Source organism: Sander vitreus, chromosome 21 (assembly GCF_031162955.1).
Source record: "Sander vitreus isolate 19-12246 chromosome 21, sanVit1, whole genome shotgun sequence".
Taxonomy (NCBI): domain Eukaryota; kingdom Metazoa; phylum Chordata; class Actinopteri; order Perciformes; family Percidae; genus Sander; species Sander vitreus.
In genome coordinates this window covers 3702929-3724343 of record NC_135875.1, presented here as the reverse complement: position 1 = coordinate 3724343, position 21415 = coordinate 3702929, and the positions used below count along the sequence as shown (strand labels likewise).

The window sequence follows — 21415 nt, the reverse complement described above, 5'->3', positions numbered from 1 at the left end:
ATATATATATATATATATATATGTATGTGTATATATATATATATATGTATGTGTGTGTGGTATACACACATATATATATATACACACATATATATATAGTGTGTGTGTATATATATATATATATGTATATGTGTGTATATATATATGTATATGTGTGTGTATATATATATATATATATATATATATATATATATATATATATATATATGTATATATGTATATATATATATATATTAGAGATATATTAGAGATATATTAGAGATAGATATATAGATCACGTTTCAGCAAGACGGCAATTCAAAGTGGAGCTGCAAGGATGAAACGATTAGTTGTCAATTATATCAATTGTTTGAGTCATTTTATTATGAAAAAAAAGTCTAAATCCCTTGATTCCAGCTTGTAAATGTGAATGTTTTCTAGTTTCTTCTCTCCTCCGTGACAGTGAACTGAATGTCTTTGAGTTGTGGACAAAACAAGATGTTTGAGGACGTCATCTTGGGCTTTTGGGAAAAACTGATCCCCATATTTCATCATGTTCTGACATTTTATAAACCAAACAAACTAATCCATTCATCGAGAAAATAATCGTCAGGCAATGAAACTAATCGTTGGTTGCAGCCCGGATTCAACGTGCTTTACATAAAACAAAGAGCAGTTCAAACAATAAAAAAATAAAAACATTTAGTTGAGAAGAATATAAAAACTGCTTAAATGGAATAAGACAGGTATGAAATAAAGGAATAAAAGATACAGTGCAGTGTATGAAATGAATGAAGATCCAAAGTGTCACAGAGGGCATCTGGGGAATCCATCCGGAGTGTGTGGGTGGTGGGTGTGTTGGGTGTATTGGTGGGGTCGGGGGGGGGTTGGGGTGTGTGTGTGTGTGTGTGTTGGGGCCGGGGTGACTGAGGTGTTAGAGCTCGTAACTCACACACATGGTCGACCAATCAGCAGAGCCTGTGGGGGCAGAAAGCCGGTAGGTTCCACTTGGACATTAACACGCAGCAGGACGAACAAAGAGAGAGACAGACAGACAGTCAGGAAACTTCTCTCCGTGTTATTCTGCTCTTTCTACAGCCGAGGGATCTCACCTGAACCTGAGACACAGAGAAAAGGAGCCACTGATCCGCACTTTTCTGAGGTAATGTGCTCTGCTGGTGCACAGTTTCACCCAGTTAGAAACTTTAAACCACGGCGTCAGGCCGACTTTTGTTCTATCGGAGGTGTTCTCGCTCCCGGGTCACGGGGGGAAGGAAGCAGTGGAGCCGACAGGAAGTGTAGTTAGTGGTGCACCATGGGAAGAGTATTTGGGATCAATGATCTTGCATGTCCTGGAAGATTGAGGGAGTCTTAAAAAGTCACTTAAGTACCAGAAAGTTGAAATGATGGTTTATAATAGTTCGTTGTCACTTTAACTTCTAATGTGTGTCTCCAAGTGCTTGTGTATAATTCTGTTGTTTTATTCTATTCCTATTTTAGTTTTATATATCTTTATTATTCATTAATTTTACTCTTTTTTTTAACTGTATCTCTGTCTTTGTGCTGCTGCAACATCTGAAAGGTTAATCTTATCTTTGTGTTGTCTTAGTCTTAGTCTTTGTCTTAGTCCTTATCTTAAAGTCTTTGTCTTATCCTAATCTTAGTCTTTGTCTTATCTTGATCTTATGAGTTTCTATACTTTTTTATTTTTCCTGTCCTCAACACCTTTTTTTTAAACAGCAGCTCTGTAAACGTCACAATACTAGCGTAGTTTTAGTTCTGGGTCAAAGCAAACACGTGTTGATTTCCACGTTTTCAAAGTTTCACGTCCTTACATTGTCAAACAAAAGTTCTTCAGATATCTCCAGCACCTTCAGGCTCTGTAGGACTTCAGGTGTGTTTGTTTGTTTGTTTGTGTGTGTGTGTGTGTGTGTGTGTGTGTGTGTGTGTGTGTGTTCGCTGTCAACATAGCGAGTGTTTGAGGAAGAGAGACTTGGACAGCTGGCCCGGCGCAGTGGAAGGCATGCGGCTGCTTCCCTGGGTGCCAAATCTTTGCATGCTATTTATACTCGCCTTGCCAGGATCGTTGCTGGTGTCTGTTCATTCACGCCCGGCCACGAACATTCCAATGATTGGCAATTACAAATTTGCTGTTTCTGCCATTTTTGATTTGACATGAGGTGTTTTTGTATTACAAAGGCTTTTCTTCTTTGCAAAACATTAGTGTGGAAAAGCCTCTTAAATGATCTGACATCACTTAAAATCTACTGACAACCACAGCTAAAATAATATTCTGTGTCTTAAGGATAGCTTATAATTGATCAACATAATTAGAGGTGGATATTTCAGCCACGCTAGCGTTGGTCGGTAGGTCCATCACATTTCTCCAGAGTTAAATATTTCAACAGTTATTGGACGAATTGTCATTCAATTTCATACAGATATTCAGTCTCCAGAGGATGAACCCTAATGATTTTGGTGATCCTCTGACTTTTTTATCTAGCGCCACCCACTGGTCAAAATGTACACTTAAACTCCAGTGAAATATCTCAACATCTACTTAATGGATTGGCAACAGATTTGGTGCAGACGTTCATGGTTCCACGGTGATGAGCCTTATGACGTTAATGGTCAAAATGTCACATACATACATACATACATACATACATACATACATACATACATAGGGAGGTTGTTGATCCCCCAGAGGAAAATTTGCATGTCAAAGCAGCAATATCCAAACAAACCACGTATGGTGCAAAGAATAATGCAAAATACAAGTACTAAGTACAACTATAAAACTGACCTAGATCAAAATGGAATAACAAACGAAAGTTGAATCGAACGTGCGACAATGACATTACCTTGAGCAATATAAAATCAGATGGATGTGATGACTGTTGTTATATATATTATATATATATATACACTGGCTAATGAAGTAGTCTAACCCTCAGTTGAACACTGAAAACTTCTTGCTGACTCCCTTTTTCCGCCTCTTAATTCTTCGTAGAGCTTGTAAAATTGTTGATGAAACAAATTCATGCTTCACAGTGTCTTTTTGTTATAGGTTACCTTTCTGTGTTTGGCTGAGATTTCCATTTTCAGAGGGTTTAAACATCTCTGGACTTTAAGTGATTCCCAATAAGCAACATCTAAATGCTGACGTGTTTTGTTCATCCTATTTTCCAGTTCCTACAGCAGATGCACAGCAGCAGAGAAATGGCCATACCCCGGATGTTCAACTCCAACACGCCATTTGTCATTGTGACCGGAGGATCTGAACTCTCGTTTCTTGGCAAAGAGGACAATAACAGCCAAGGATGTGAGGAGGAGAAGGACTCGCTGGTCCAAGCCATCGCCCCTCATCTGAGTCGGGTGATGCAGCTCGGCACTGCCAAACATGTGGCCACAGAGGGGAAGGAAGTGACGGAGGAGGATCCCTGTGTCTCCATCGTCGCACAGGCCGAGAGTACGTGGATCAGTGAATGAAGCATGGGAATGACCACAAAGAGGCCGGGGGCTTTTCGCTGTGAGGCTAAATTATCATTGGGGAAACAGGCTTAGTTTTCACTGGTGCTATCTGTAATGAACAAGTGTAATCATGATGGATTTTTAAGGGGATTTGGGTAAATACCTCTACTTGATTGGCACATCTTTTCTCCTGGATGAAAAACATATTGCGCAGTGTGTGATTACTTTGAGAGCACTGAAACTTTCCCACATCAAACGATGATAAAGAAGTGGATGAAAGTGGGCATGAGGTGCATTATGGAACATAATCCAGGGTTTTTTATCGTAATTCATCCAGGCTTAAAGTCAGGATATGTCAGCTTTTGCTGCTTCAATTTAAAATACTAATTTGGGCTTTTATGTGGTTGTAAGCAAGACAGTTTAGTAAAACAACATTTAAAGCACTGATGTATGTTAAAGGAGTGCTTCAACATTTTTGGAAAATACGCTTATTTGCTTTCCGGTGTTTCTGAAGTTGGATGAGAAGATTGATACCCCTCGGGCGGCTAGCCTAGTTTAGCATAAAGACTGGAAAGAGAGACAAACCGCTAGTCTGATTCCGTCCAATGGTAACAAAATCCACCTACCAACACCTTTCAATCTCAATTATTGACATGTTATATGCCGTTTGTTTAATCTGCACAAAAACACAACTTTTAAAAACAACATTTGACCATTTTAACGGGGACGTTCTGGCCGGACTATTTCTCAGCCAGAAGTCTCACCTCGTTGCCTCCTTGTACAGTTTAAACAAACAAAATATATAACATTTTAATTAGTGAGCTATAACATGCTGGTATAGGTGGATGGTGTTACCTTTTTGACAGAGACAGGCTTGCTGAGATTTGTGCAAGTTAGAATCTACGGCCCCGACCATGGCTCTGAAATATCAGTAGCCTAAAGGCTCTGACACACCAACCCAACGGCCGACCGTCAGCAGAAAAGTTGACTGCCTCCCTGAGTTGGTCCAAAAAGTGCCTTGGAACACACTGAAGCGCTGCCGACTTGAGCGTACGGTCTGCGCATGCGCGAGACATAATACGTCTCCATAACAGCAGGCGCCGCAAATCTGTATTGTCGCCCCAAAAATGAAAACCGGCAGCTGATTGGACGAACGCGTCACGTGGGTCTGGCTGCTCCCAGATTTGATAATGTCGGCTCGTTCGGAATACGATCTCATATTTTACGAAGAAAGTTCACCGAAACGTGTTTCTGAAAACATTTTAAACAAGAAATAGTTGCTGAATCTGTCTTCATTTCAGATCGCCAAAGGTCAGTTTAAAAGATTTTCGTCAGATTTTGGGAGGCGTTACTCAGGCTCATCCCGCTCGTCATTTCCGTTTCGTCATAAATCCATGACACTGTCTGTGGTGCTGAAGTAGCAGACAGATTTGTAAACTCTCCGTCCCACCCTGTTAAAAATTAACTAGTCTACATCGCTGACGATTGTTCAGCTGCCTTCCTCTTCCTTTGTGTTGGCGTTCTAACCTCTGGTGGATTTGTGAGGACTATGGTTAACTGCTCCTCAGATCTCTGCAGGGTAAATCCAGACAGCTAGCTAGACTATCTGTCCAATCTGAGTTTTCTGTTGCACGACTAAAACAACTTTTGAACGTACATGTTCCACCAAAACAAGTTCCTTCCCGAGGGTATTTTGCAGCGGCACCGTGGCTCTGCATGGTGCTTAGCACCACCCAAGACGATTGTGATTGGTTTAAAGTAGGGCTGTCAGCATTAACGTGTTAATCGCGATGCAATTAAGGGCCGAGCATAACGCGTAACTTTTTTTTAATCGCATGCCGCCATTGATTAATTTATTTAACACTTCACTGGGCTTTGCGTCGTGCCTAACAGGCTACTATTTTGACCCTTTGCCGCACCATTACTTATCATCAAGCTGCCATATTTCCTTGTAACACATCCTGCTGCTGCAGGCTGCAGGCATGATGGAGAAAGACAGCAGCAATGAAATCCTGAATGGCGCTTTTTTATTTTCCAAAACTCCCGGACGGGTCGAAAGCCATATGCACATTGTGTAAAGCCGCATTAAAATATCACCGAAGCACGTCAAGCTTGAGCTACCACCTACGAGCTAAGCATAGTAGTACAGTTAATGTGACTCAGGTTGATGCTACCCACTCAGGCAAAGCACTATTTTGGAGAGTGCTACTTGCCGACCTGTGGATGAAACCAAATCCAAAAAAATTACTACCGCTCTTGCAAAATGGGCGGCAACTAACTGCAGACCTGTTAGCATCGTAGAAGACTCGGGTCTTAAAGAAGTACTACGGTTGGCATGTTCTGACCTGTCTCGTTGCCGTTGAGGGAGACAGCAGTTTCACGCATACACAGCCTGTACGACACGGAGAAAGCAGCTAAACTGGAACTGCAAAGTGATGCAAGGTGATCACTGGACGTCAGTGAGTAATCAACATTATTTAGGAGTTACTGCACACTATATTGACTCTAGATTCAGTGTGTCTAGATTCACACATTTTTCTTCTTAAAGTCAAGTTCATAAAGTCACTTTCTTTGCATTCATTTGATTCCCAATCAAGATCCACTGGTAAGAATTACTTTCCATTGTGAATATGTACTTAAAAACACTTCTGAAATGCAAAATAATATAATTTTAATCATGTGATAAAACATGCGATGAATCGCGATTTTAAAAAAAATGAATCGTTTGACAGCCCTACTTTAAAGAAATGCCAATAAACCAGAGCACATTTTTCTCCTATCCCAGAATGCTGTGTGGAGTAGCCAGACCTTCCTCCGCAGCGCTGTGGAGGAAGGTCTGGCAATGCAAGACAAAAAATGTACAAATTACCTACTTGTAATAAGTGTATTTCCCAAAATGTCGCACTTTTGCTTTAAAGAGCATTCTTTCTCTTCACCCCTCTTTGTAGTATTTGGCTGAATGTCTTATTGTTTTTGAACAGCAGTTTCTATAACATCACAGCTAAACATTTGTCTGTCCCAGGAGAAGACTTTCAGGAGTTCAGCCCTACCAACACACAGTGCCCTTACTCAAGATCTAAACTGCTCAAAAAGCAAAGGTACCTCACCACGTACAATCCACATCACCATCAGTATGTCTCAAAAGAAACACTACAGCTGTGAGAGCACAACAAATTTCAGTAAGGGTTAGGTATTGATCCTTACACCTGCAGAGCTTTAGTTAGTACGCTGATCATGACGTATATCTTCTACTTTGCAGGTCTCTCAGCATGGAAACTTCCCTCCTGAGTGACACGGAGGACGAGGACTTTGCTGTGGCCGCTAAACTCCCGCTCCACCACCTCCAGAGGAAACAACGCAGGAAAACCAGACGACAGATCCAGGAGGACGGGGAAGAACCTCCGATCATCCGGGGCCTGTGGGTGCAGGAGATTGATTGGCTGAAGTCTGCAGGCAGAGAGACGACGTCGTCATCATCCGCTGAGATCATACCGCCTCCTCCTCAGTTTACTGACCGCTGTCTGGGAGACTCCAGCGTGTACGAAGGCTGTGCAGATGTGTGTATAAGAGGATTACTGCCAGTAGATACGGACGACACCTCCAGCTCTGACCCCGGAGGAGGCTCGGACTCTGATTGCGGCCTGGAGCAGGACTCTGAGTCTATTTACACTCACGAAAGCGAGTCGGACTCGTCCTGCGCCACAGAGGACGACACACAAACACCAGAACGTTTTGGAGTTGAAGACAGAATGTCAAATTTAACCTTTGACCTGATGCAGGTGTCTGGTTTTACGTCCACCTGTCATACTGAGTGGGATTTTGACTCTACAGGGTGTGTTCAAAGCCTGCTGGGAAATTCAAACAACACAAGCACTGTGAATACATTCCAGTGTGCCTTTAGTTTCGAAGACATGAGTGATATTGACACAGTTTTGGACGGCCTAAGAGGCAGAGTGACACAGCTGCCAAAGCTCTTTGTTTCACCTTTCTTTAGAGATTTGATCAAACGGACTCTGAACGACTGGAAGATCACAACATCTGTCAATGAAGGACTCATATTTCATAATGTAAGACATTTACATCCACTTTATTTACACTGTCTGATATGAAAATGAATCCCATTATGAGCTACGAACAGCAAACACTGCTCATGATGAGTTCAAAGGTTTCAACAATGCATTTTTATCCATATTAACACATCCAGTAGACACAGAGCAACATAAGCATCCATGTGGCAGCCCTGTCTCCTAGAAATTACCTTCACAACAAGTCAACTAATCGTTTTGGTCTTAGTCGTCTAAGAATTCTTTAGTCGATTTGTCATTTTTTATACTTTTTCATGTTTTCCAAGAAACTTCTGAGCACATCTCTGATGAACACAAGACTTAAAGCTTTAGAGTGGGGCAACAGAAACTAGGCACTATAGCTTTAAAGTGGTGCTTTTGCATGATTCTTTGTGGGGAAGCGTGTTTTTACAGATCTGTCGTTGAATCAACTAATTGATTTGTCGACCAAATCATAAATATCAACAATTCACAGTGACTACAGCGTTATTAAACATATTTCTGGTTCTGTTTAGGCACTCACGGCACCTAGTTGAGCTTAGGGAAACATGAAGCACTGTCACCAAAACCCCCATGTTTCCCTAATCTAATCCTGGTCTTGCTGCACCTTGTGCGCCCACCATCCATCCCGAACACCTCACTGTTACTAAACGGTCGATAAATAAATGTAGCGCTTCATTCACTCAAAAAATCGTTAACCGTGAACATAATCCAGCCAGCGATCACGTTTATCAGCACAATGTAATTGGGAAAACATTATATAAACGTATTTTCTAGGAGACAGGGTTGCATGTGGAGTTGTATTCCAACTGTCACATTTAATTTGGTATTCTTTCTCTTTTAGCTCTGTGTTTGGTCTCCATTAGTCTCGCATTGCTTTCTTCCACAGCGTTGTGGAGGAAGGTCTGGCTAGTCCACACAGCATTCTGGGATGGGAGAAAATCGTGCTCTGGTTTATTGGCATTTTCTTTAAGTGTCTTTCTCCATCATGCCTGCAGCCTGCAGCAGCAGGATGTGTTACAAGGAAATATGGCAGCTTGATGATAAGTAATGGTGCGGCAAAGGGTCAAAATAGTAGCCTGTTAGGCACGACGCAAAGCCCAGTGAAGTGTTAAATAAATTAATCAATGGCGGCATGCGATTAAAAAAAAAGTTACGTGTTATGCTCGGCCCTTAATTGCATCGCGATTAACACGTTAATGCTGACAGCCCTACTTTAAACCAATCACAATCATCTTGGGTGGTGCTAAGCTCCGTACGGAGCCACGGTGCCTCTGCAAAATAGCCTCTGGAAGGAACTTGTTTTGGTGGAACATATATACGTTCAAAGGTTGTTTTAGTCGTGCGAGAGAAAACTCAGATTGGACAGATAGTCTAGCTAGCTGTCTGGATTTACCCTGCAGAGATCTGAGGAGCAGTTAACCATAGTCCTCAGAAATCCACCGGAGGTTAGAATTACGACACAAAGAGAGAGGAAGGTGACGGACATCCGGCCGAAAAGAGTGACATCCGGCTGAATTTTTGGAAAATCCTGGAAGTGGAACGTCGAGGATATAGACTATTGGCGCATACCCACTGCTAGTACCAGCTCGGCTCTGCTCGGCTCGCCTCAACTTGGCCACGGTGCCCCGTCCTCCATTTTCCATTGCAGATTTAGCACCGCCTCATGATGTGCGAGGCAAGCGTGGCTGGTCGTCATAGCAACGCCGCAGGAAACTGCCATGACCTAACGCAACACACAAACAGAACGTTGAAGGTGTGTAGTTTTTGATTCTCGACATGTGTCTGTCGCCACAGCCAGAAGACAAATTTAGTTTCAAAAGAAGCTGGAGGCAGCAAAAAAAAAAACACCGCTGGCTAAACTATTTAAAAATGGCGGGTTTGTTCAGGACACCGCCGTCTGTCGCTAGCAATGATGATTAGTGACGATTCTCTCTGACCAGTCAGTAGTCTGCAGGTTTTCACGTCACCTTTTGGTATCACCTCAGCTCGTTTGGAACCTCGATGGAGGTGGTACTAATAAAAGTACCTGTTGGCAGGTACCAGGGAAAATTTTTCATAATGGAAAACCAAAAAAGGCGAGTAGAGGCGAGTCGAGCAGGTACCATGTAATGGAAAAGCGCCATAAGGTAGCCATCAACTCCTGAGAAAGATATCCATCTCTTAAACTGCTAAACACTCCACTATGTTCACCAGCTAGTCTCTAACTGTGTCTGTCTGCTGTTTGCTGCTGAGCTGGTTATGTACAGTGTCTTCATCACCTTTTTATTTTGGCTAAAAACATCTGCATGCTGCTGCTGGAAACAGAGCTGATAAGAACAGTGAGAGTGAACCAAAACAGTGAAGCTTTTGTCTGTGTAACTAAAAGAAAGAGCTAAAAAATGCTGAAATGCTTCATAGTTTTAGGAGAAACTGCAGACTCAAGTAATTATTGTCTACATCTATTTGTCACTATGAATAACCTCTCTCACATTACACATCGTCATCTGATCCATCCATCCATCTTCATCCGCTTATCCGAGGGTAGCTTAGCTCCAGCAGGGACCCCAAACTTCCCTTTCCGGGCCACATTAACCAGCTCCGACTGGGGGGATCCCGGCGTTCCCAGGCCAGGTTAGAGATATAATCCCTCCACCTAGTCCTGGGTCTCCCCGAGGCCTCCTCCCAGCTGGGACGTGCCTGGAACACCTCCTAGGGAGCGCCCAGGGGCATCCTTACCAGATGCCCGAACCACCTCAACTGGCTCCTTTCGGCGCAAAGGAGCAGCGGCTCTACTCCGAGCTCCTCACGGATAACTGAGCTTCTCACCCTATCTCTAAGGGAGACGCCAGCTACCCTCCTGAGGAAACCCATTTCGGCCGCTTGTACCCTGGATCTTGTTCTTTCGGTCATGACCCAGCCTTCATGACCATAGGTGAGAGTAGGAACAAAAACTGACCGGTAGATTGAGAGCTTTGCCTTCTGGCTCAGCTCTCTTTTCGTCTAACGGTGCGATAAATTGAATGTAATACACGCACCTGCTGTGCCGATTCTCCGACCAATCTCCGCTCCATTGTCCCCTCACTCGTGAACAAGACCCCAAGGTACTTGAACTCCTTCACTTGGGGTGAGGACTCATTCCCTACCTGGAGAAGGCACTCCATCGGTTTCCTGCTGAGAACCATGGCCTCCGATTTAGAGGTGCTGATCCTCATCAGCTGCTTCACACTCGGCTGCGAGCCGATCCAGTGAGTGCTGAAGGTCACAGAGCCGATGATGCCATCAGGACCACATCATCTGCAAAAAAGCAGCGATGAGATCCCCAGCCCACGAACTGCAACCCCTCACCACCCCGACTACGCCTCGATATCCTGTCCATAAATACTACAAACAGAGTTGGTGATATTTTGTTCATATCACATTTTGATTAGATCAGCTATAATACAAGCACCTCAGCATTGAACCTAATGTTTTCCTTTGATTGTTTTTAGTTAAAAAAAAAAAAAGCAATATACAAAGATGCAGGTAAACGACATAAGCACATATAAATAAAAAAAATATTTATACAAAAAACATAAGTTACATATTAAAAAATGAGTACATGTATACACAAAAAAAAACATATTCCGTCAGAGGTTTCGGGGGGAAAAAAGCTTTATATTTTCCCAAAGCGTAATGCTTTTTTTTGTTGTTTAACAAACTGAGTGACTTGAGTAAAGAAAGTGTGATTTCCTCTGACTACAGACAGCAAACACCTGCTGTGACATCACTGATTGGGGTGTGGCCACAGTGCAACAGGCTTTCTGATTGTGTTGATTTACCCTTTAACTTCTCAGCCCCGACTTACACTGTCAACGTGTACTTTAATCATAGAAATAATTATTTAACTAGAGAATGCAATTTTTGAAGAGATTGCAGTGTGAATGCTGTATGTTGAACGGCTGACGTTACACTGAATGTATGGAATAGGTGAAACATTTTGAAGTGAATTTGTGTCAAATTAGAAAATTCCCTCCATTTACTTGAATGGGGAAAACTTCCCCGAAAACGTTGAATATTTCGGAGAGAAAGTTATGCAAATGTTGTATAGAAGAAAGAACGTCCTAATTGTGCTGAACGTTTTGATGATTGAATGAAGTTTCTATGTTGAAAAATGTGGAAGGAGTTAATGTGCAAAAAAAGGGTACAGAAAAATAATAATAAATACATAGCAGAACGTAGCAATGCCTTCAGCATTCAAATTTATAATATTTCTATTACTTGTATCATCCTTCAGCAACTTCAGCCCAGCAGTTCTCAGTACAGGGAGGGAGAGGAGTACTGCATCCTTCACAACATCCAGAACGGCTCGTATGGTGATGTCTTCTGTGTCCGGGATAAAAGGACTGGATTCCAATGTGCTGCCAAGAGGGTAAGCCAAGAAAGAAAGAGTGAGTCATTTAGAAACATAAAGAGCCAGATATGCACCACCCAAAGTCTCCTGCTCCATCAACATTGAAACACGATGATTGAGTTAAAAGAGATTGAAGTGTTATTCAACACATTTTGTTTCCACTGATCTCAGATCCCACTGAGTCACTTCAGCAGCGAGGAGGTGAGCACGTGGAGCGCTCTCAACTCTCCTCGTGTTGTGGAGCTCTTTGGGGCTGTGAGGGAGGGCCTCAACATTGTGCTTTTCATGGACCTGAAGCCAGGTAAAACTGCTTCAGTCTCAATAATACAAAACACAAATACTCTACTCTTTATGCATTATAATTACCCACTTATAGCCAGTAAATTGCACTGTGAAAATAAAGATTTGTCCAAAATCTCTTCAGCATGTTTGGCCCAGCTTGTAAAAGAGATGCTTCAGACTCAATAACAGTGAAGGTTACGATTGATATTGAAATGTATCAATAAATAAGGTCTCTGCTGTATTACTGTGTTGCATGTAATCAAATGACAAAATGGTGCGGTGTGGCAGGAAAAAAAGCAGTTTGATTTAAAATTACTCTCATCGTATCATCTGGATTCCCGTGTTTTAGTCCATATCCACGACGTTCCACTTCCGGGATTGCTCTCGTTCTGTCGTAAATTCCCCCGAATGTCACTCTTTTCAGACGTGGGTCCCCTTCCTCTTTCTTTGTGTTGGAATATCTGAGGACTATGGTTAACTGCTCCTCAGATCTCTGCAGGGTAAATCCAGACAGCTAGCTAGACTATCTGTCCAATCGGAGTTTTCTGTTGCACAACTAAAACTACTTTGGCACCGTGGCTCCGTCCGGCGCTTAGCACCGCCCAAGACGATTGTGATTGGTTTAAAGAAATGCCAATAAACCAGAGCACGTTTTTCTCCCATCCCGGAATGCTGTGTGGACTCGCCAGACCCTCCTCCGCAGCGCTGTGGAGGAAGGTCTGGCATGAGACTACCGTGTTTTGACGGAAGTTAGAGTAACTAGAGCGGTCAAAGGTTATATTACGCCACTGACGTGCAACTTTTTTTGTTGTTTTCAGACATTTTAAAGCAGAAATGTTACATTTTGTACCTTTCAGCATGTTTGGCCCAGCTTGTAAAAGAGATGCACTCGCTCCCCGAGGATTTGGCCCTGCACTACCTCCATCAGTCACTGGGGGCACTAGAGCACCTGCACCACAGAAAGGTCCTTCACCTGGATGTCAAAGGTATGTTGTATTTTTAGTACTTGTTTTGAGCACCAGATCCTACATTCTCAAGTACAATTTTTTTCAAGCTACTTGTACTTGAGTATTTTCATTTTATGCTATTTCAGTGCCAGAAACGCTTCTGATTTTTGACCACATTACTACTTTTACTTCTAATTGTTACTAACAGTTTTATTAATAGGTGGATATTAATATCAAAATAGGCTGTGAATCATCATTTGTTGGGCAAAACCATGCAATTCTATGTAAAATCAGACATTCAGCACCCCTATATAGGCTGAAGGAAATTATCCTTTTTTTCATAACCACATTTTTCAGACACTGCGACGATTCGAATCAGGCTCCAAAGATTGAATCGTTGACTATTCGGGGTCATTTTATATATATATATATATATATATATATATATATATATATATATTATAATAATAATAATAATAATAATAATAAATAATACTTGTACTCTACTACATTTCAGAGGCAAATATCTCCACTATGTTTATTTCACAGCTTTAGTTGGGCACAGCACCATCTCATGTCAAGTCCGGTCAATTTGTGTGGTTCAATGTTGAGGGAAATTCATGCTGTCTCCTTTTTTCCCAGTAATTATATTATAGCTGAAATGATTAACATTCATTTTTATTATTATTTTTTTAATAGTTTTTAACCTTAGTAATAGTTTTTCTTAAAGCTATAGTGTGCTACTTTTTTTATATTAATGAACGACCGTTCCATTCAACCCATTGCCAAATGAGTTAAAAGCAGGAGGAAGGATTACTCGGGACAAGAGTGTAACGTTTATCTTCCTTTACTGTGGAGGATGGCAATATTTGTACAGTCTGTACCGCGGTGCAGACAAACTTTTTGGGTCCACACCAGAGCCAGCGAGCGATCACAACAACATGTTGTACAAAGCGGAACTAGTAATTTAGTAACTTGTAGTACCAAGTACTAAAATATTTTTCACTGCTGATTTTCGTTTTCGTTTACTATAGTAGCTCTGCTGTGTACTTGCAGTCTCTGGACAGGGCTCTTTATGTTGTTGATATGTGTACATTTAGATTCAGCTTGTTTAGTTTTTTTGTGAGGCCCTGCAAGTAGATTGGATTTTGATATTATCAGCAGTACTTACAGGGAGGGAAGGAGGGAGTCCAGTAAAGCCTCTAGCTGCTGTTTCTACTGTCAAATCGTATCCCCAGTGTTGGTACCTAATCCTAAACTGACACCTCACCCCTAAATCCTCAGTAATCCCCACTGAGAGGATTGAAGAGGAAGGGGCTCGCTCAAATCGTCTCCCTCTGTTTCCCCTCAGTGTTCACTCAGGCAACAAACATCAAGTTAACCAGTCTCATCATATCAAATCGTCATGACCGGGTGGAAAAAGTGCTTTAAAAAAAAGAAAAATGTTAACTTGTGCTACCTCCAGACAGCTTTGGCCCCCTGTGAACCCATCACTCTGACAGGCTCCGACAGCCTTCTGATTTCTCACTCAACTGTTTCATAATGAGCACCAAATGAAAACAAGCTGTCCCGCTGAATCCTCTGTGTTGATTTTATTCCAGTTGACAATGTGCTGCTGTCTGCAGACTGCAGAGACACATTCCTCTGTGACTTTGGTCTCTCAGAGACTTTAGATGACAACGGATGGAGCACCAAAGCATTCAGGGGTGAGTAAAGTCTAAAAAGTCAGCAAAAAAGTGTGACAAAATTTACATTTAAACACAATTATTCACTTGATATTGATCACATTATTGGATTTGGTTGCACAAATTAACTTTAAATAGATCAGCAATTTCCCTCTGGATAAATAAAGTTGTATCTTATCTTAAAAGAGGGCAAAGAGTTAATTAAACCTTTTTATAAATTTACCATTCATCAAATGTATCTACAATTCAACTTTTTTTACAGGGAGAAATAAGCAGTTGTGATTTAAAAAGTCATTAACCCTTGAAACGTTTTTATATTTGCTCCCTGGATTTTTGCCTAATGGTCATTCTGACTGGTGGGTTTTGTGTTATCTGGTTCTTTAGCAAGTCCATGATAATTAGCCATGTCAACATGTATATAAACCACAAGAGTACCATTATCAAGGCAACAAGTGGTAAGGGTTAATGACAGAGCCCTGTGCCACTGACTAACCATTAAAGATTGATTTCCAGAAACCAAACAAACTTGGACAGAGCCAGAACATGTGAAGCAGAGAAGATGGAGCCTGCCTGCACCTTTCACATGTAGGGTCTGGTTTAAAATGAATTCACTGTTTGTTTCGATATAGGAGCTGCCTTCCCCGGCACAGAGACCCACATGGCCCCCGAGGTGGCAGGAGGGGATCAACTGAGTGCCAAGGTGGACGTGTGGAGCAGCTGCTGCATGCTACTGCACATGCTCAACGGATGCCACCCATGGATACGCTACTACTCTCACCCACTGTGTCTCCAGGTGAGAGTCCTCTTTATCTTTATTAGAAAGTATGATGTTTTCACCCTGAAGTGGAAAGAACTGCATTGAGGTTTTCTCACATTTCCTGTGATGTGTTCGTCAGATTGTCAACGAGCCTCCTCCTCTATGGGAGGTACCGTCCAACTGCAACAACTTCACGGCCAAAGTGTTCAGGGCCGGACTCCAGAAAAACCCGGACATACGAGCATCGGCAAAGGAGCTCCGGAGGAAAACCACCAAGGCCCTCAGAGCAGGTTGATGTGATACATGTTTAACAATCATCTTATAATGTAAAGATTATGTATTCTTTATTTATTGATAGAGCTCACTTCTAAACAAAGATGACGTACTTTACAACATAAAAAATTAAAATATCAAGCAATACTAGAACAAAGTTATGAAATGTTTTACATTAAAAACTAAAAATTACAAAGGACTTAACAACACAAAAGCAGAACAGGAAACCACAACAGGGCAATGAATACAGAAAACAGGAATGCAGGCTTAATACACTTTGTCAAATGACTAAATAAAATAGACCAAATAAAAGTAAGCTGAATTAACTAAAGAGGACACAGACATAGTGAAGGTTACGTTAAGGTTTATATGGACAGTTCAGTGATCTCTTTGCAGGTATAAAGTAAAAAAAAAAAAAAGCAAGTATAGGGGAAACAAAAAGGGACCCAGGATTGAGCCTTGAGGCACTCCAAATTGTTTTCTTAGAAGATACGTGATTGTCTGTTTTTAAGGGAGGAAACAGTGTGTCAATCAAAAACCTTCAATCTCAAGTACCATTCTGTTGTTGTTACATTATCTGCATCACTAAGGACTCTAAATTTGCTCCACAGTTGGAGGTTTGAGTCCCTGGTCCATCAAAAGTGCCTGTGAGAAGCTGCATTATGACAAGAGCCAGAATGAAGATACCCCTTGCTCTTTGTCAACTGGAATCATCCCAACTAAACCATCAGCCACGATGTACTGGGTGAGCCCCTGGAGGACTACAGCAGTGGAAGAGGACAGCAATGACTGGAAAGATGGGGACTCAGACCAAGCCTCTGAAGTGGAGACAGATTCCTTAACTAGGGAATGGGAGTCTCGGCCAAAATCACTGCAGGATGATTACACTGCAGATGACTGGGACACCGGTTCTGATTCAGAGGTCGATATCTACATGGCAGAGGAGGAACACGTTCAGGAAAAGGGGCTGAAAAATGACAGGGACTATGAGGGGGATTGGGAAGAGGAAGGAGATGAAGAGGAGGAGGAAGGCGAGGATGAAAAGTGGGACTCGTCCATGTCTACAGAGTATCTCCGTGCTCTTCGAGGCATTTTCCCTTTGCTGCAAAAAGGCCAACAGACAAATGACAATTCATGGGGATCAGAGCCAGAGCTGGAATACCTCCGAGACGGTGAGTCAGAAAAACTTGAAGCGTCATGATGAGGACAGCTCAGCAACTGAAATACACTCTTCTTTAACGGTTTGTTGACTGGGTACACTTAGTCATATCATACTGTTTTTTTGTAAAACTCATTCAAGTTTACTTTTTTTGTGGTGTGATGTGGGGAACAAGTTCAGCAGTACATATTGATCCCTCAAACAGAATAGGTTATCTGTCCAAAGAAGCTCCTTGCAAAGACGCACCCTGCATTACCGAGCCAGATTCCCCCAAGACGAGCACCTGAGGAGCCTGGTTATTTAGGCATTTATGGATACGTCTAATACTAGCAAATTGAATCAAGTGGTCAATGGATTGATTTGGAAAGTAGCCTATACCGGATTTGTAGTAAATGCACTTAAACATGAAAGAAAACAATGACTGTCATTAATGGGAAGGAAAGTGTGTTGTTAACAGAAACTGCTGATATGTTTTCTCTCATTAGATGTAGCTATCGGCACAACCATCCCGACCCCGTCCCCTGAACCTCGAGACGACCCTCCGTCCTGTTTTAGCTGCTCGGACACATCGCAGATGGATGCCTCAGAGAAGGTGTGTGTTGATAGATGCAGGTGTATGTGTACTGTACATGGAAAGAAGAAATCCAAACCCTAAAAAAAAAAAAAAAAACTTTCTCCCCCTTTAAGGACTCTGATCACTCGTCTGACGATCTGAGCTCTGGAGTCTTTTCCTCCTGCAACAGTCAGACAGACGGACACTTGGAGTGGTTGGCCTCGGCCAATCAGCCCTCCTTGTACTGCTTTGAAGGTAAGATGGCAGGGCTGTATCACTTTATACCCTGGCCGACTTCTGTTTTTGATGGTAATTCACTGCTCTGACGCTCCAGGTGTTGACATCTGGATTGAGAACGTCCAGGGCGAGTGTCTGAGGATACGTGAACGTCGGCAGGTCAAAGTGGGACACGTTGCGATAGGAATTAGTGATCAGGTGAGATGGTTGATTGTTTGGGATGGTTTTCAGGTATCTAGCTGTTTTTTTTTCCCAAGGAAACTGTAAGGCTGGGGTGGTAAGCCTCCCAGATCCTGACATAAAAGCCCACCTCTGCAGGTCTTATTATTTATTTATTTTTAAGATGATTTATTGGGCATTTTCGGCCTTTGTTTTTGACAGGACAGCTGAAGACATGAAAGGGGAGAGGGAGGGGGGGAATGACATGCAGCAAAGGGTCGCAGGTCGGAGTCGAACCCTGGCCCGCTGCGTCGAGGAGTAAACCTCTATATATGGGCGCCTGTTCTACCAACTGAGCAATCCGGGCGCCAATGTGCGGCTAATTTTAACTACTTTAAGTTCAATCTTTAACAGTGCAAAAGCCCCAATGTTATAAACACAATTCTGGTCATAATTGGGTCCCAATTACTTATTTTGAGAGTATTTTAACCTGTTTTTAACTCAGATGAATAAATAAAATTGAAACAGAAAGTATGAGGCATGTCCCTGCACTAGATTAAAGAGAAATTAAACTTGATTTCAGAAAACATTTCAAACAATTCAAATGATTTGCACTGAAAAGCTACAGTATTTTCACTTCACGGGGAGATTTGCTGAAGTTTTGAAAAAATAAGGGACTTAATTATAGACTTAAATGACTTGAGGGTCTAAGGACAGAGGGTGTTGTATGCTGTACAGATTGTAAAATCCTCTGAGGCAGATATGTGATTTGCGACATTGGGCTTTATAAATAAAAGTGACTTGACTTGATAAGAAGGGGATTTCTGCATCTGCAACCAATGCATCATATTTTAAAGGTTGATCATATGTATTGTACTGTTTACAATAAGTAACAAGTTACTACAGCAGTCAAATAAATTAAGTGGAGTTAAAGGTATTTCCCGCTGAAATTTAGTGGACTACAAGTATAAAGATGCATGAAATGGAAATACTTCAAAATTGCACAAACTTTAGGACAGTGTTTGAGCGAATTTAGTTTTCTTAATTTTGAGTTCTGGTACCGATATAATGACTTTGTGAAATATAAACATGTTTTTCTACAAAACTAAAAAGAAGCCAAAGTTCTTAAATGTTAAATGTTGGCAAAACACATGCAGCTACAATAACTGTATATAAAATAATCTAAAAATGAGAATTTGGATTAAAATCTGGAGCTATCTGACCAAAAAACAAGCAAACAACATTATGAATCTGACCCTATTCAATACCTGATGCTATAGACACATTTCAGTCAACCAAAGTCCACATGAATGATCTCATGTGTCATTAACAGATCTCAGGGAAAGCCTTCACTCTGGAGACTCTGGACAGGAAGACGGTGTCCTTTGAACAAGAGATTGAAGAGTCTTGTCTGTGGCTGCGCTGTGTTCCCGCTCCGGACAGATGTCAGCGCTGGAGATGGAGAGTTAGAGACGGAAAGCTGGAACTTCGAGAATGAGACAGACTTTTTTGTTTTTATGTTTTTCGTTGTTTGCACTAATTTATGCATTGATTGTTATAAAGACGTGTGGACGTAAAAATGCGTACATGTACCTGAAGATGTTGTGCTGCTGATATGACTGATTCTCCTCGGTAGTATAAATATAAAGTAGGACAGCCGGTGCTTATTGGTAGGAATTTGAGATTTCATCAGTAAGATAGGATTTTAAAGCAGATTTTTCTATTTGTAAAGATGATTTTTCTATATTTGTATCTTGCCTTATATGATTAGATTTATGTTTGGGGGCAAAAGAGATCAAACTTTCCTTATACCTCTTTGTTTCAACAAGTCCTCCAAACCATATACGACGATATCGGTTGTTTATTCCTCCCCTCTAGTACGACCCACAGGAGCGTTTTCTGTCCTCATATCTAAACCAGAGAACGTAGCATTGTGAAACTGCACAGTTTGGTTATGTTTAGGCACAAAAACTACTCGGTTAAGTTTAGGAAAAGATTGTGGTTTGGGTTTAAAATCAGACGTTACTTAACTTCCGGTTAAGCGTGTGACGCAGAACGTGACGTTACGTAGCAAAGTTTGTTCCGTAAAGTTAACCCTCTGAGGACGAAGGACGCACCAGCGCGTCCAAAACGGTGTCTGACAAAACTCCTGCTCAAAAAGCGATGTTACATTTCAGATGTTTATTTACTATTTGAATCATATATAACCCTAAAACTTTGGTAAACTGATTTCAAGCACATCATAAATTAAGGTTTTTTTTCAAAAGAGATTTGAGGAATTTCAAAAAGCCAACATCAACGCTTCAGCTTTAGTGCCAAATTATCTCTTTACACGTCGCTCTAGAAGAAATGTGGGCGTCACTTTACGGAAAGCTGAGTTTGTTCTTAACATTTTATATGCTAACATCCTTAAGGTAAATTTAAGAAGATATAATCAAATGCCCTTAGACCTCAGAGGGTTTTACTTTATTTTCAAATGGGTGAAAGTCCTGTGTTTGTTTGACCCATTCATCCCTCCTTACAAGGAACTTGGCGCTCCTATACTTTGCTCCGGTCGTAAATTACTACGGCCACTAGAGGGTGCCGCAACTATAAACGCAAAAAAAAGTGTCGTAATTGCTGCTTAAACAAACGACTTCTGTGGCCGTTTTTTTGGGGGGTAGGACAGTCTCCTTCGATCCCTCTGTAATCTGAAAGGTTTGTCATGTTTCTTGGTGCCTTTTTAAAATGCCGTTCAGAATGATTTAGCTGCTTAAAAGAATGAATAACTGTCATGATAAAATAAGACTTTAATACTTGAACGTTACTGACATTTTATATCTTAAATAAAAATGACCTCCGAGGCAAAGACGCTACTCTCTTCTGCCTCCTCTGCTTTTTCACCAATCATTGCCTCCTTAATGCATCGTGTCCTCCAACCTTCAATCCACATGTGAGGAGAGCAGGGTTACATTCAAGACACACGAGCTGATAACAATGCCTCATAACCATATAGACTAAGACCAGAGCTGTAGAACATTAATACTAGTAAAGACACTAGCACAAAGAAAGTTCATGTGACTGCATCATGTGACTGCATGTGATCAGATCACAAGATTCAGACTCATGGTTTTCAGACATTTCATCTATATTCACATGCATACAGACGTGTTGGTTTGTGGACATTTTGCATGTGAAATGTTTTCATTCAGATGTGAAATGATTGTGAATTTTTCCAATGGTTCAGCTACCAGTGAGGACACTGAGGTCATGTCTGTGAATTGGTTTTCTTTTTTAGGGAAGTGGAGGGTGTTGATATTCAACAATTAAAAACATTTAGTGGATATTTTATTGGCTGATTCCATGATTTTCTACAGGTAAACACTGTAGGGTAAAGGTTTTAACTAACAGATATCAGCATGAAACTTCCCACGTTAATTACTTACATTAAGACAATTATTGTTTGTATCACAAGTTTTCTGAAATCACATGTTT

The 21415-nt window shown here is 41.4% G+C and overlaps 1 protein-coding gene across 1 annotated transcript; it reads left to right on the top strand.

Annotated features, from left to right (window-relative positions):
- Window positions 1–935: 935 nt before the first annotated feature.
- On the top strand, window positions 936–19523 carry map3k14b (mitogen-activated protein kinase kinase kinase 14b). Its single transcript, XM_078279943.1, has 16 exons — window positions 936–976; window positions 1078–1141; window positions 3172–3451; window positions 6476–6551; window positions 6713–7520; window positions 11773–11907; window positions 12061–12190; window positions 13029–13157; window positions 14720–14824; window positions 15433–15596; window positions 15700–15850; window positions 16445–17005; window positions 17478–17584; window positions 17680–17800; window positions 17880–17980; window positions 19275–19523. Exons 1-16 carry the CDS (start codon window positions 936–938, stop codon window positions 19437–19439), a joined length of 3138 nt encoding a protein of 1045 aa, XP_078136069.1. The 3' UTR covers window positions 19440–19523.
- The last annotated feature ends 1892 nt before the right edge of the window (window positions 19524–21415 follow it).